The 13,916-nt window shown below is 51.5% G+C and overlaps 1 protein-coding gene across 9 annotated transcripts in view; it reads left to right on the top strand.

Moving 5' to 3' along the window:
• Positions 1-58: 58 nt before the first annotated feature.
• The window catches only part of LOC106747587 (cytosolic carboxypeptidase 1-like), a 38,751-nt gene continuing 24,893 nt past the window's right edge, over positions 59-13,916 (top strand). For 3 of the 9 annotated variants that reach the window (XM_014625238.1, XM_014625236.1, XM_014625237.1), the window contains exons 1-14: positions 59-411; positions 3,802-3,950; positions 6,041-6,123; positions 6,789-6,906; positions 7,048-7,190; positions 7,321-7,465; positions 7,544-7,675; positions 7,808-7,951; positions 8,123-8,294; positions 9,451-9,517; positions 10,227-10,417; positions 10,697-11,309; positions 11,798-12,310; positions 12,399-12,577. In XM_014625238.1, the coding sequence (XP_014480724.1) occupies positions 302-411; positions 3,802-3,950; positions 6,041-6,123; positions 6,789-6,906; positions 7,048-7,190; positions 7,321-7,465; positions 7,544-7,675; positions 7,808-7,951; positions 8,123-8,294; positions 9,451-9,517; positions 10,227-10,417; positions 10,697-11,309; positions 11,798-12,310; positions 12,399-12,577 (2,759 nt within the window). In that variant the 5' untranslated portion in view covers positions 59-301. Of the gene's footprint in view, positions 448-3,801; positions 3,951-6,040; positions 6,124-6,788; positions 6,907-7,047; positions 7,191-7,320; positions 7,466-7,543; positions 7,676-7,807; positions 7,952-8,122; positions 8,295-9,450; positions 9,518-10,226; positions 10,418-10,696; positions 11,310-11,797; positions 12,311-12,398; positions 12,578-13,916 lie in introns of all 9 variants that reach the window. The other 6 variants (XM_014625233.1, XM_014625230.1, XM_014625231.1 and 3 more) reach the window with 4 other exon arrangements.

Raw genomic sequence — 13,916 nt, 5'->3', positions numbered from 1 at the left:
GCCTCGGAGTGGCGAAGCGCGAGGATCGGCTCGCGGATTTCGCGCTCGTACTCTCTCTCTCTCTCTCTCTTCCTCTCCCTCGACTCTCCAGCCTGTCGTCGTCGTTTCGTCGTCTTCTCCTCGTAGTTTCCGTCCGGAGAGCGCTTCCACGCACACCCCGTTCGTCGTCGCACCGGAAGAGAGAGACTCGCGCAGACCTCCTCCTCGTGCTCCCTCTGTCCACCCCCTCGTTTACCCTCGAAACGCGTCCGTGATATCGCGTTCCGCTTCGACAGAGGTGCCGGCGATTGAAGGAGGAACCATGAGAGGTGCGTCGGAGAAACGCGACAAGGAGAACCAACGGCCGATGGCGACGGCGCAAGCCACCGTCCCGACGGACGAAGACGCGGCCGACGTCGTCCAGCAGGAAGAGTAAAGAGCCTAGAAGACACAGAGTCGTGTTTTCGTGTGTGTATGCGTGAATGTGCGTGCCCGTCCCGTTTCCGCTCGGCCGCGCTCCGCCCGTCCGCCGGTATTTCGCGGATTTTCACCTTCGTCGCGTCGACGAGGCGCGAGGACTCGCGCGAAGAGTCGGGAGAGGACCGTCGTTGTCCTTCTCCCGCTCGTCCGAGACCGCGCGGCTTACGGCGCGGAGCACCGCTGACGGGTCGCTTTATTTATCGCAATTACCAGGAACAGATACCTCGATCGCTTTGATATCGGCTTAAGCGAATTTCGCGCAAATCACTGGTGAATCTCGCACGGAGAGATAATCCGCGCCGGCTCTCGAGCGGATTCGCCCCGCGTGTTGTACTTATTTCGTCGGATATTCTCTCTCTCTCTCTCTCTCTCTCTTTCTTTCTTTCTTTTTCTCTGACTCTCTTTCCCCTTCTTTCTTTTCGATCGAAACCGCTCAGCGCGGTGCATACCGTCGTCGTCTTGATTTGTTGCACGCTCGGGGATAACGTTTATGTCCAATTAAGCGTACCGGCCGCGGAATACCGAAGGCGCGCATTAATTGTTCGAACGAAGGTATCGAGCGTGTTAAAGAGAGAAAGAGAGAAAGAGAGACGCCGACGCTCATTAACTGCGCCGCTTTAATAAGCCGGGCAGTCGAAGAAATTTCGTAATTGTTGCCTGCGTTCTGCGAACTCCTCTCTCCGATCACTGTGTAGCTTTTCTCGTTAGCGCACCGACGCACCACGCTTTGCGCAGTGCAACTCACACGCACTCGCTNCCCCCCCCCCCCGGCGATGCGTCCGTGTTTTGAATTATTATGGCGCGTATGTACACCTAGCGAACGAACGAAGAACGTGCGATGCATTCGCGTTCTAAATGAATTTTCCTTAAAATCATCCGTGGTGAGTCACATTATGAGCAAGTCACATTATGAGCAAGTCGGCCGGAAACTGTTCTGTTTGTTTTTTTTTGTTCCGGATTTGTTACGATGCACGTATTTTCCGAAATGCGTGACAGCGAAAGCTTGCATTCGGTGTTCGTTCGTCGTTCGTTTACTAGGTGTATACTTTAAGGCCGTTTCACAATAGCGTAAACGTAGTCGTAGGATTGTGGGACTGGTAGTTGTAATGAATGTTATACAGCACTGAACTCTATACTGTACTGGAATGTTAGGTTGAGAAATACCGTGTTAAGAAATTGGGGTGAAAAATAGGTAGCTTAAGTAATGTTTCCTTCTCTGTCTGGTGATTTCTGTGATCGGTCAGAGATTTTCCTAGGATCTTTTCTAGAAACATCCGAATGCACTGATTTACTTGTGAAAGGTGATGTTCGAACCGTGTTCATAGCTTTGACAATTTTCTATGGCACAGAACTTCAACATACTTTTTCTTACCCTATTCCTTTCCAATAATATCATTATTTTATTCATCACGGAGGTTACGAATGCAAGGTACTTTGAATGAGCTGATACTTTCAACTAAAATAGCGCGACATTAGAAAAAAGGATACAGACAGTACTTCTCTCTCTCCCTCTCTTCCTCTGTTTCGCCGGTTTCCTCCTGGCATTCCAGTATAACATAGAGTTCATTGCGTGCAACAGATTAATCTTCAACGTTAACAAAGGCACATCGTGCCTTGATTACGGCAACCAATCGGAGTGCTCTGATTGGTTGGCTCTCACCGTCTTACACTGCCGTAACCACGAAAGACGAAGTTCAACCTCTCTCGCAACACTCTTTGCAACCGGTAGCAGTAGTAGTAGTTTACAACTAGCGTCTTACGACACTTTTCAACCACTTTCACGCAACTACGTTCACGCTATTGTAGAACGGCTTTTGCGCGCGCGAGTCGCAGGGAGGAATCGCAGTTTCAACACTTCCGACGGAAAACGTCTCTGTATTCTGTGTGTGAGCACACGAATAAATATCTTCTCCAGCTAAGACCGATTTTTCTTCTTATCTTCATATCCACCCGTTTTCACGACGAAGCGTCGATTCTCCTCGACATTCTCCTCGCGCGTCGTTCCCCTGTGCCGTCTTCCGAATGACGATGATTTCCCCCCTCGCTTGATTGTATCCCGCGAACGGTTGTCGCACGTCGCTTTAACGCAATTAGAAGGCCGAGAAATCGCGTCCAAGTTCGACGGAGACGGCGGAAGCCGAGGTCGCCGCGAGAGAATCCTCCCCTCGACATTGTGTCGATGAATCCGAGCTCGGCCAAATTCGAGCGTCGTCATCACCGTGGGCACGTGACATCGCCCGCTACGCAGTTGGACGCTTAATTGCTCGCCCGCTCGCTAATAAAGCCCCTCTCGGCCGCTACGTACCATCCCGCGCGACGTCGGGTTATTTCAGAGATCGTCGCTTTCCACCCTGGCTGCATTAATTAACCTTGGCTCCGCTTTTCCAATGGTCGACTTTATAATCCACGTCGACGACATTGACTAACTGCGGCCAGATGATCGCGAAAGATCGTGATTAATAGCACTTCCGACCACCTTGGCCGTCGGCCAATGGAGGATTCATTGATGCGACGAAAGAGCCCGTCGCATTGCCGGGGATCGCGCGATCACCACAATACCATTGTCCATCTCGTTATAACGAAATTGATCGCCTTGGGCGGTGTCTGTCCGTCTAACGTGGGGACTTTCGAGCGCTTTTCACGTGTCTGTCCTACAACGTACAAAGGGCGGTGTCACTTCTTACGACAGGCGCTTGTCGTCGATCAATCGTGAAGCTCGTGTCGGATTGGATGTCGAAGGCTGAGAGTCGCGAATTGAGTACTCGGGACTTTGAGTGAGCGAGCCCGAAGTCGAAATTAGTTGATCAAATAGAAGGAAAGGTCAATTACAAGGCAAATAAGAGGCTAATTGTCGATGGTGCGAGCGGCTGTATTGACGTAAACGTTTGTTTTCTCACTTCGAGGTTACAACAAGCTAAACATGTCGATGCATTGAGTTAAATTTGTCGGACGTTTTCATTGAATTGAGTTAAATTCAATTCGTCGACATTAGTTGACTCGTGAAAATTCCAATTTCTGGCCGGCACGACCCTCGACTGCCGATTCCCGACCTGACGCGGAACGACGCGATACGCTGGCTTGCAGCTTCTGCTACCCCGGTGTCTCACTCGTCATCGCAGACCCATCGGATAGTCGCGTCGCACGCTTTTGCACAGAATGCGCGTGTTTTGCACTCATCATCGCGGTAGACCGGCAGTGTGACGATCGCAGAGACGATGTAGCGCTTTTCTTAGATCGGAAGATCTCCGTGTCCGATAAGATAATAGTCGTTTTCTCGAGGCCGACTCGACCGGATAAGTAAATGACACCTTTCTTCGTTGTTCCCTCGCGGCCCGGTTTCAGTGTGATGTCAGCGGGTAACAGAAACGCGGACGAGGCAGTGAGCGACGCGCTCTTGGAGAAGCTCCGAACTCACGCAGCTAAGCCGCAAGAAGCGGGCGACGCGTTCCGGGCGGTCCTGGCCAAGATTCACGCGCGTGTCACCTCGTCAGGTACGTAATCTCGACTCCGACGAGCGGAAACGCGAAAGATTTCCATACGTGAAAAGTCTCACGTTTTCGCACGGGGGAAAAGTATTCGCCGGCACGGCGAATTTTACGCCGTCGCTGCGAAATCTGTCAGTTACTGTGTGAACGACAAAACCAATATTGATTGCCATTCGTTGAGTTAGTTTGCTGAATCGACAAATTATTTTCTTGTTACAACAGATTAGTAAATATAAGAAAACGCTATTTTATTCCAACAGCAAATTAACCTGTCCTAAGGACAAATTCGCCCGTTTACAAGATCGTTACAGCAAGACGTCTTCTTTTCTTTCTCTCTCTCTCTCTCTCTCGAATACTCGGCAAATGATCTTGCAAATATACTTTTCTCCCGATGGGGGGAAGGAGGGAAGGGGCAGGCAGTACGCGCTTGAGAGTAAATTAGTTGAGAAACACGTCCGGTCTTCTTGATTATCGGCCGCCACACTACTTACCTTCTCATTAGCGTTCGTTATCGCGTGTCGCCTTCGTTAGCGCAGCGTAAACGCGCGAGTACCGCGCTCGACTGCCGCGGCAGTAATAAAGTTCTGAACGAATCGAGGAAGATTGGACACTTCAGGGCGAATTTCGTGCCGGTGTGTTATTACTTGCCGGCGAGCACGATAGGGCACCGCCGAAACGACGAACTTGCGCGATTTATCATTCCCGTGTGATAGCCCTTCCCCTCCTCACCTCCCCCCCCCCGGCGGAACGATAACGGGGCGGAAGGCCGTCCTATATCGCATACATGGCATTATAGTACACATTTGTGTCATTGTGTCATTCTCACGACGCGTCCGCTTCGACGAAGCGAAATTCCTTCCGGGAGAGACATCGGCTGTCCGTGTCCTGTGAAATTAGCGGGGACTCCAGCGGAGACGTCCAGGACGTCACGAAAGCGACACGGGATACGCGGTAATCGCGCTCCATGTTCCGTTTGCTGCGGCTGCTTTCGGCCGACCGTATAACAAAGTTGCGCAATCCGCGTCACTTTCTAGCAAACTGGCAACTTTACGACATCGTTTGCGCCATCGTCCATCCTCGAATTCCGACTTCTCTTTCTCTCTCTCTCTCTCTCTCTCTATATATATATATATATATATGTCAGATCTTTTCGGAAATTTAATTACTGAAAGTCCGAGGAAATTCTCCCTCGCGTCACCGCTTTCCTCGATAACGAACGTTAAATCGCCGCCCACTTCCGCCTGAACTTCCGCGGCGCCGGTCGTCAGATGTCAATCCCGTCGAATTGCCGTCCCGGATTTTCGGACGGCCGGCGAACAGGTGTGCAAACAGTAGCCGGGGCCGCCGGTCAGCCGGTGATTGCGCAATGATTTTCGAGCGAGGCACTGACAGATCCGTTGGCCGCGCTCCAGCGGGCTCGGTGATTCCGAACGATACGCGCCAATTTGATAAGGCGAGAATCAACAACAATCTAACGATCCTCTTGGCCCGCGTATTCCCGCGAATCGTTCGCCGCTCACCGGCCCGCGAAACACCGAGCTATCTCCGCTGCTAATAGCGGCCCACAATTTTGCGACACAGCTGGATACGTAACGCGGACGTAGCTAAAATTTCGCTGTAGGCCACCGGCCGGCGCCGGCCGCATTTAATTATGACATCAGACGCAAGAATTAAACCGGCGATTTAGCACACGCGGATACGCGCGGTGCGCGGCGATGCGTACGCGCGGCGCGCACAGCGAGCGATAAATCATCGGCCGATCGATGCCGCGTGCGTCGCCGTGAATTTTTTATGAACATCGCGCGCACGCGGTACCAATTGGCGCGGCGTCAAGTCCGACATACGAGAATTCTCTGCCGATGCATCCGAGCGTCTCCACTCGACTTCTCTCGGTGCGTCGGGTGTCGTGGCACTCGTTGAGGCCGCGTTCCAACGTTGGCGACGATGCATCTCCTCCGGTAACTCGTGCTAACGCGAATTATGACCTGGCGAATTTGATGAAGGAAACGCGGGGGGGAGAGAGAGAGAGAGAAAGGAAGCAAACTTCTTCTCACCGAGCCGGGGCGTCTGATCGCCGTTGAAACGTGTGTTTGCAGACCGGCGGGTGCGCGAGCGCGCGCTGGAGAAGCTCTGGCAGAAGAATTCCGGCGCGATGGAGTCCTTCATAGTGGCGCTGGAGGTGAATAATTTTTAATTAAAGTAACCCCCCNCCCCCCCCGGGGTGAGTCTTCGTTACATCATTTCATCGCCCGTTATTTGTAACGTGTGCCTTATCGGCCGAGCAAAAGCTACGAGCATTTCGCGTGTTAACAACCGCGGCTGATCAATACGCTGGAATACGCGTGTCGGTGTGTGTGTGGGTGCAAAAGAGAGAATGAGAATTACAAACGTTTACGGTCGCTCGTATCGAGACATACACGTGCATGCACACAGTGTGGGGGTAATTAAGGAGTTTGGATAACCGTGCGCGGTAATCGGGTATTATCTGCGAAACCGCCTGGCGGTGTCATGCGACACGTTCCGCGTTGTCTGCACGCTCGGAAAAGCTCGCGCGAAGCGGCTCGCTCGTAAAACTGGATACTCTCGAGCGACTGCGAGTGTGTGTGTGTGTGCAACGCGCAACGTAGATTAGAGTAATCGCGCGTTCACGTGACTCTGTAATTACTTTTGCCGCGTTATCTCTCAGTATGAGCGGAACGACGCCTCGGGCTTCGTTTATACTATTAAACAGTCGGAAGCGGGGAGAAACGCGTCCTCTCTTTATCTCCGTATCTAATCGCGATCTAACCGCGTATCACAAAGGGGCGAATGTGCGATTAAGAGAATGCCGGACGCACTTTTCAGAACTGCAAGGATCACGTCGCCGACTGCAGCATCGCCGGCATATTACACGAATGCATATCGCCCCGGGCGAGCAGGAGCAAGTCCAAGAAGAAGGGGAGCAAGAACAAAAGCGCCACAAGTATAACAAGCAATTGCTGCTCGTCGAGTCGGGAAAAATGACTGGGGAAATCGTTTTCTTGAAATGAAAGCAAAAAAAAACACAGCGAAAAAGAAATAAATGTATCGGGGAGTAACGTGCTTTTCTCTTCCCTTTTGACAGGAACCAGTAGCCGAATGGCGGTCATTCAACTGGTCAACTTGGGCATCACGCAAGTCCTGGTGAAACTTTTAATAAACCTGCAGCACGCAGACACCATCACGAACGAAATGCTCACTCAAGACATCCTCTGTATTCTGGGCCAGGTGATTGCCGTCAGTCTTAAGATTCACGCGCGTCTCTTTAGCGTGCAAACATCTGATGCATCCACGATGCGCGAGATACTGAGGTAAAATTTCTCACGAGACACGCGCGGGATATGCCTGCTGCTCGCAGGTGGCGCAGAGGGACCAGAAGTTCGCGTCGAAGATGAAATTGCTCAACTCCGTCAAAGTGTTCCACGCGCTGCTGAGACAGCACTACAACAACAACAAGATATTACTGCCGTTGCTGTTGATCATCAAGACTCTCGCGAAGAACCGTAAGCGAATTCGTAATCGATCGTTTCCCACATCCGCCCGTAATACACTCGGTACAAGCTCGATCGTCTCTCCGACAGCTTTTTCCCTGCAAACCCTGGTGAGGGACGGCATCACCGGCACCTTGGAGAAAACGTTCATCAGCGTCGGTTACGCGCCGCACTTGAAACTGAGAACCCTTATTGAATGCCTCAAGCACTTCACGACTAATAGTACGTACCGTTTGACGCATATATATTTATATATCCCCGTTTTCCCCTCAATCAGCCTGATCATTTTCTTCCTTGTCTTTTCTTCCTTCCTTGCGCGACTCACCGCTACTAGCCATGACGCTTCGCTTTCAGAGCTCTGCTGCAACAAGCTCGTCAAAGTGGGAATAGTGCACCTGCTGATGCGCATCTTCGAGAGGTGGGAGCGATTCGACGGTCCGATGCGGCTGAAGATTTGCAATTACGCCCTGAACACTCTTCAGCATCTCTGCGTGATAAGTAAGTCCGATCCGAGCGTCGTGGGCCCCGCGGAGAATGTCCTAATAACTCGGCGGAGTGCGGGAGCGCATGTCGCGCGGCTCGCTCGTTGTTCGTTTTTCGTCCTCCGAACTCTTGAAAGTCACCGGCGAGTCATGCGTGTCCTCTCTTCTTTGTCCGCTCTCGCTCTAGAAGCCGGCAGGAAGGCTATCAAGTCGAACAACGGCCTACAGCTACTGTACCGGTTCTGCACGAACTGTCCGGAGGACAAAGCCTACGACTGCCTGCTGTCTCGTATTTGCGGTATAATCAATCAGTGTCTGGAAAAGAAGGAATTACCGGTGCCCGAAATGTCGCCCGCGAGGTGAATGAAACGTTCGAGGTCGTTCCGACCGGTCCGTCGAATCCCGCCGTGTGTGCGACAGTCGCGATACGCTTATTATTATACGGAGTGCTATTGAAAGCTGGCTCGAAGCTGGACAGGCTTGCAATACTCGCTGAATTGAATAAACAATGCCAAGTCAGCACAGGCCCACAGATTGATTTACCTTCCTGCGTGCCGATGATGTAATTTTTCTCAAGGGTGGACACGCGAAGTGTTTTTCAACATGGAAAATTTATACTTTTCACGAGTTAAAGCCAGTTCACGTTAAAGTAGGGGATTCGTGAGTTCTTCGGGAAAAGTGTGAATTTTCCGATTTGAAAACATTTCACTTTTCACGATTCCATCCCAGGGAAAAAGTTACGTGATCGATACCGGGTGATCGAACAACGATTTTCCGTAGTGCGAAAACAGAGGGTTTTCTTTCCACTGCGTGCGGGATTATTTTGTGATTTTGATCGTTTTGTGATTTTGAGCCGTTGACCCAAAGGCATTTTGCGCGTCGTCTTTCAGAATGTTTTTCATTTTATATTGCCTGAGTACCGTTTCTTTCAATTTAGTGGATGCTGGGAGCTTGCGAAGCTTCGAACTGCCTCTCCCGATTACATCCTGCATGTCCTAACGAGCACAAAGTAATTTCCCAGCATTACGCAAGTGCATAAATCAATATTACTGTGCTGTGCATCCATTCTCGATAACGTAATGCGTAACGCGTATGCAGCGATATAACATATATTACGATACTATTAATCCGGATAATCGTTTTCTCGTCGAGTAGGAAGTTTTGACATTTTTACACTCAAGCACGTCTCGTTCTGCCCCCCCCTCCCCCGACTAATTATATCAATATAAATTATTTCAATCCTGAAATTAATCGAGCCGTGTGCGTGTGTGTCGCCCTGAGCGTACTTTGTGTTCCGCTTGTGCCTCTCTCGTGTTCTCGTGTCTCAGTGATACGTGTATTTCGCGTCTAGACAAAGTAACTAACGGTAGAGGCTCTCGTTACGCAACGTAATTGCACTTAGTTGGGAGACTAAGCAACGCGCTGTGTAATTGGCATGGCGTGCCTGTTGTGTGCGTCTTTCTCACACTGACGTTCACGCGCTAAATTCCCGACCGATCTTTTTTCTGCATGCAGATTCGTTCTGCCCGAAGCGAATGTCAGGGCGAACAGCGCTGAAAGCGGTAGCGACATCGACAGCCAGGTGTGTACCTTTTCTCACGGCACTTTCGGACCGACGTAGCGCTCTCGCGGGAGACCGCTCAAACGTGGATTGAAGATTGGAATTGGAAGAATCGGGACGAAAGAGAGAGAGAGAGAGAGACGAGATCAATTAGTTGATTCGTTAGATTCGAATCTTTAACTCGTAATTGTCGATCTCCGGTAGTCTCTTTAGCCTGATCTTCGGTATAAATGGATAGAAAATGATCATTGAATTAACCAGAATGTGGACAGCCGAATGCGTTTCGATTGAAGAAAACGGGATTTCCGATCATAAGAAGCATAGTAATAAAATTGAGATCTTAATTCAATAACATATAACCTAATTTTACGAAGGTAAAAAACACAGCAGGTACACACAAATCTCCAATTGCGTATTCAAGCAGTATTTATATCTTGAAAGCGTAATAAGGGTTGTTATAATCCAAAATTCTGTTTCCTCTAATCGAAATGCGTTTGGTTACGCGATTTCTGATTAGTCCAACTATAATTTTCTATTTCAGTGTACCTAATTCAACCTTCGATACTTAGTCGAGCTTGATGCGCAGCACGCTCGTCGACGAAGCATGGCCCTTAACGCGATTTTCGCTTTGCATACGAGGTGTCGCGGCATTTTCGCGAGTCATCCGAAACGTCACGGCGCGACGGTACCGTTGAGTTCTCTCGTGACTCGAATATCTATTTCCGCATAGGCGAACAGCATGGCGTCGGCCGGTAGGCTCTACAGCGATTTGGACTCCGGCGACGATGAGGAGGAGGAAGAGGGGAGCCACGACTCCAGAAACGCGATCGACAACGCGATCTACATGAGCGACGAGGTGGACGAGGGCAAATTCTTCGCCGGGGTCTTCACCTCGCAGAGGTCCGAGGAGGATCTCGTTGGGTACGCGGAGACTCATTTTGCCCCGCTTTCATGCGTGTGTTGCGTAATTATTATTATGTGAAAGATATTTTCGCAGAAGAATGACCTTTCACTCGAAGAAAGAAACATCGACGAATTACTCGGCGATCTTAATCGATTTCTCCTCGGTTTCTGACAAATACCGCTTGAATACATATTTGCAAATTTTTACGCACTCGTACATTTTCATCTTCATAAGTTCTTTCGCCAGGTGACACGTCGCTTGAATTAAAATCCCAGTTTTCCCGCCCTCCGCATCAGGTATCACACGTTCTTCCGAGAGCTGGGCGGTCTGCGATCGCAGCTGCGCCTCGCCGGGTCGTCCGCCGTCAAGTTGACCGAGCTCGGCTTCATCGAGGACGAGCAAGCGGACTCGCAGTCTGTGAAGACGGGAAAGTCGAGGACGCCTCCTAAGGACTTGACGAGAGTGAACGGCACGACGAAGCAGCAACTCGTGACGAACGACAGGCACCGATTGAAGATCCTCGAGGACGCGTCGGGGGAGCTAACGGACCAGGAGGCGTATTGCGCGGTGGCGAGCCGGGTGAGGAGCGTCATCGGCTTCGTGAAGGTCGCCTATCCGGACTGGACCGGCGGCGACGGCTGCGGGAAAGCCGAGCCGCTCAACACCAAGGACCGCAAGGTGTGCCGGGCGAAATTGCTCACCTGCGTCGAGCGTGGCTTCCATTCCTCCGCCGTCCAGGAAGTCGTTTACGATCTCGACGCTCTCGTGGGTCCCGCCTGCCGGCAGGGACGGGACGCGCGGCTTCTAGACAACTGCGACGAGAAGAGGATCGGCAAGCGCGTGCTGGACACGAAGCAGTTGCAATTCGAGTCCAGATTCGAAAGCGGAAATCTCAGGAAAGCTATTCAGGTACGGCCGCACACCGTCACACTCGCGACCCTTTATGTAATCGATTATGCTCGCGTTACGTAAGGCGTGCTGCCGCGACGACATGCAATGCGGGAGTTTCTATCGGGCTCCTTCAGCGTGCACGCGCGTGCCATGCGTCCGTGTGCGTTTAGAGGAATGCCCTTTCGGCTCAGATGACGACACAACGGTCGAATGAGCGCTCGCTGAATAATATATTCTTCTGCATTCAAATAGAAGAAATAATCACTGATCGCTCGGTAATATCGGAACGTTCTTCGAAATCAAAAATTATACTTCAATTAGGAGAAGCGATCGCTGATCACCCATTGCGATATCCTTCTAAATCTGTCATGTGGATCCAAACATGTACTTCGATCGGAAGATGCACAATCGCCCCGGTAGCTCACTGAGCGCATCGCTTCGCTGAATGAAGTCCCTTCGCCCGAAATCTCGTCATTACTCTCCGTCATGGTCCGCTTCCCACGCAGATAGGCCTGCGGGAGTACGACCTGATCCTGACGCCGGACGTCAACAGCGGCTCGCGGCATCAGTGGTTCTACTTCGAGGTCTCCAACATGGAGGCGAACGCGCCGTACACGTTCAACATCGTCAACTGCGAGAAGGCGAACTCGCAGTTCAACTTCGGCATGAAGCCGATACTGTTCAGCGTGACGGAGGCGAAGTACGGCCGGCCGGGCTGGGTGAGGACCGGCGTCGACATCTGTTACTACCGGAACTGTTACCAGCGACCCGCCCGAGGCAAGACGTACCTGACGACGTCCTTCACGGTTACGTTTCCGCACGCCCACGACGTCTGTTACCTGGCCTACCACTTCCCCTACACGTACAGCCAGCTGATGACCGACATCTGGAAGTGGAGGAAGAAATGCGCGAACGCGAGCGTTTACTTCCGCGCGGAGACGCTCTGCGAGACTCTCAACGGCAATGAGAATCCGGTGCTGACCATCACGTCGCCGGACTCCAGGGGCAACCCCATACATGTGAGAATCGCGTTCTCCCCGGGCTGCGCGAAAATCTTTACCCGCTGATAAACGGTGTCTTCGATAAGGCGAAATCTCCATCTTTCAGGCTCGCAAAGTGATCTTCTTGACGTCCAGAGTGCACCCGGGCGAAAGCAACGCCTCCTGGGTGATGCATGGGACGCTGAAGGCCCTCTTGAACGACAACCAGTACGCCTGCAGTCTACGTGACGATTATGTGTTCAAAATAGTTCCTATGCTAAATATAGAAGGCGTCGTGAACGGCTGGTGAGTTGACAGTTTAGCATATTTTAGCGCTTTTACTGAACGAGATTCTCCGCGTGGATCACTTGCAAACGCTGCATTCGACTTTTTCGCCGTGTCCGAGGCGCGAGGACGAAGCGCTTACGTGAACGCTGAAAGGCCAATGACAGACGCGTCGATACCATAAGACTGTGGGTCGTATCTTTATTAAAGTTCAGTTATACAAGTCGCACACTCGCGCCGTTGTACGTATAATTAATTAATGTGTTTTGCGTTTGTGTGTGTGCGCGTGTATGTGTGTAGAGATGGGGGTGGGAATGGGGGTGACTTAACATAGCAGCTAGAGCGACATTTCACATAGACGAAGCTACAAAAAAAAAAAAAACATACGCCGATCGTCATACGTCTGGATGACCGGGACGTTCTCCGCGAGAGACCGGGGCGAGGAGCTCGCGAGTCGCGGCCCTCCCTCGACAGCTGACGCGTCTCAGCACGCCCTGGAACGTGGTGGTCCGTTCGGCTGCCTAACGTCTCGTCTTGCAGACGTATGGGCCTCGATATTACCTATGATGATTATTTCCCTTACGCGCACGAGGATACCGAAGACGCTGGTGGACTTTCGCGTGCCTTCTACACCGATGCGCGGATACATGGATGAGCTCTCTCTCTCTCTCTCTCTCTTCACGTTTCGATTTTCTCACCTCTTCGCTCGCTGAGACCGAGTCACGCGCGCGATCGATCGATCGGAGAAACCAGCGGAATCGAAGCGAAGAGCGAGAGAGAGAGAGAGAGAGAGAGTGGGGAAGGAGCGGGAAGACGATCTTTCAGAGAGAGAACGATGGTCCGCCAGCGCGATCGACGATGATCTGACGAGGAGAGATGAGAATTGTCGAGTGGGAATGCCCTTGCGAAAATGTACAGCTTGTCGAGTAACGTCGGCAGGAGGGTAACCGCTACCTCTGTCTTTCTTCCAATTGAACACCTCGCGACCCCTTCTCGACTCGTCTTGGACGATATCGTTTTCCTCCAGTATTCTCCTTTTCTCCTTCTTCATCTTCCTTCCTTCCTTCCGCCGCGACCCGGTTTCGATGTGATTCCGATTTTCGGCCGAAACAATCTCCTCTGCCTGCCGCCGGCCGAGAAAGCTGCATGTGTCGACGTGCGACCCCCCTGATCCCGAAAGTGTATCGAGCGCCGATACGTCTTAAGTTACGGAGCTTAAACGGCGAGCGACGACGGAGGGGGGGCTACTTGTCTGACCCGCGCGACGGCTCGCTCGTGTTACACAGGAGGGGAGGGGTATACGCGAAACGCACTCGTGCATAAACGTACACATACACATATATATATATATATATATATA

The sequence above is a fragment of the Dinoponera quadriceps genome, unplaced genomic scaffold (assembly GCF_001313825.1).
Source record: "Dinoponera quadriceps isolate SergipeBrazil2010 unplaced genomic scaffold, ASM131382v1 scaffold1395, whole genome shotgun sequence".
Classification (NCBI taxonomy): Eukaryota; Metazoa; Arthropoda; class Insecta; order Hymenoptera; family Formicidae; genus Dinoponera; species Dinoponera quadriceps.
This window is presented reverse-complemented; position numbering and strand designations above follow the sequence as displayed.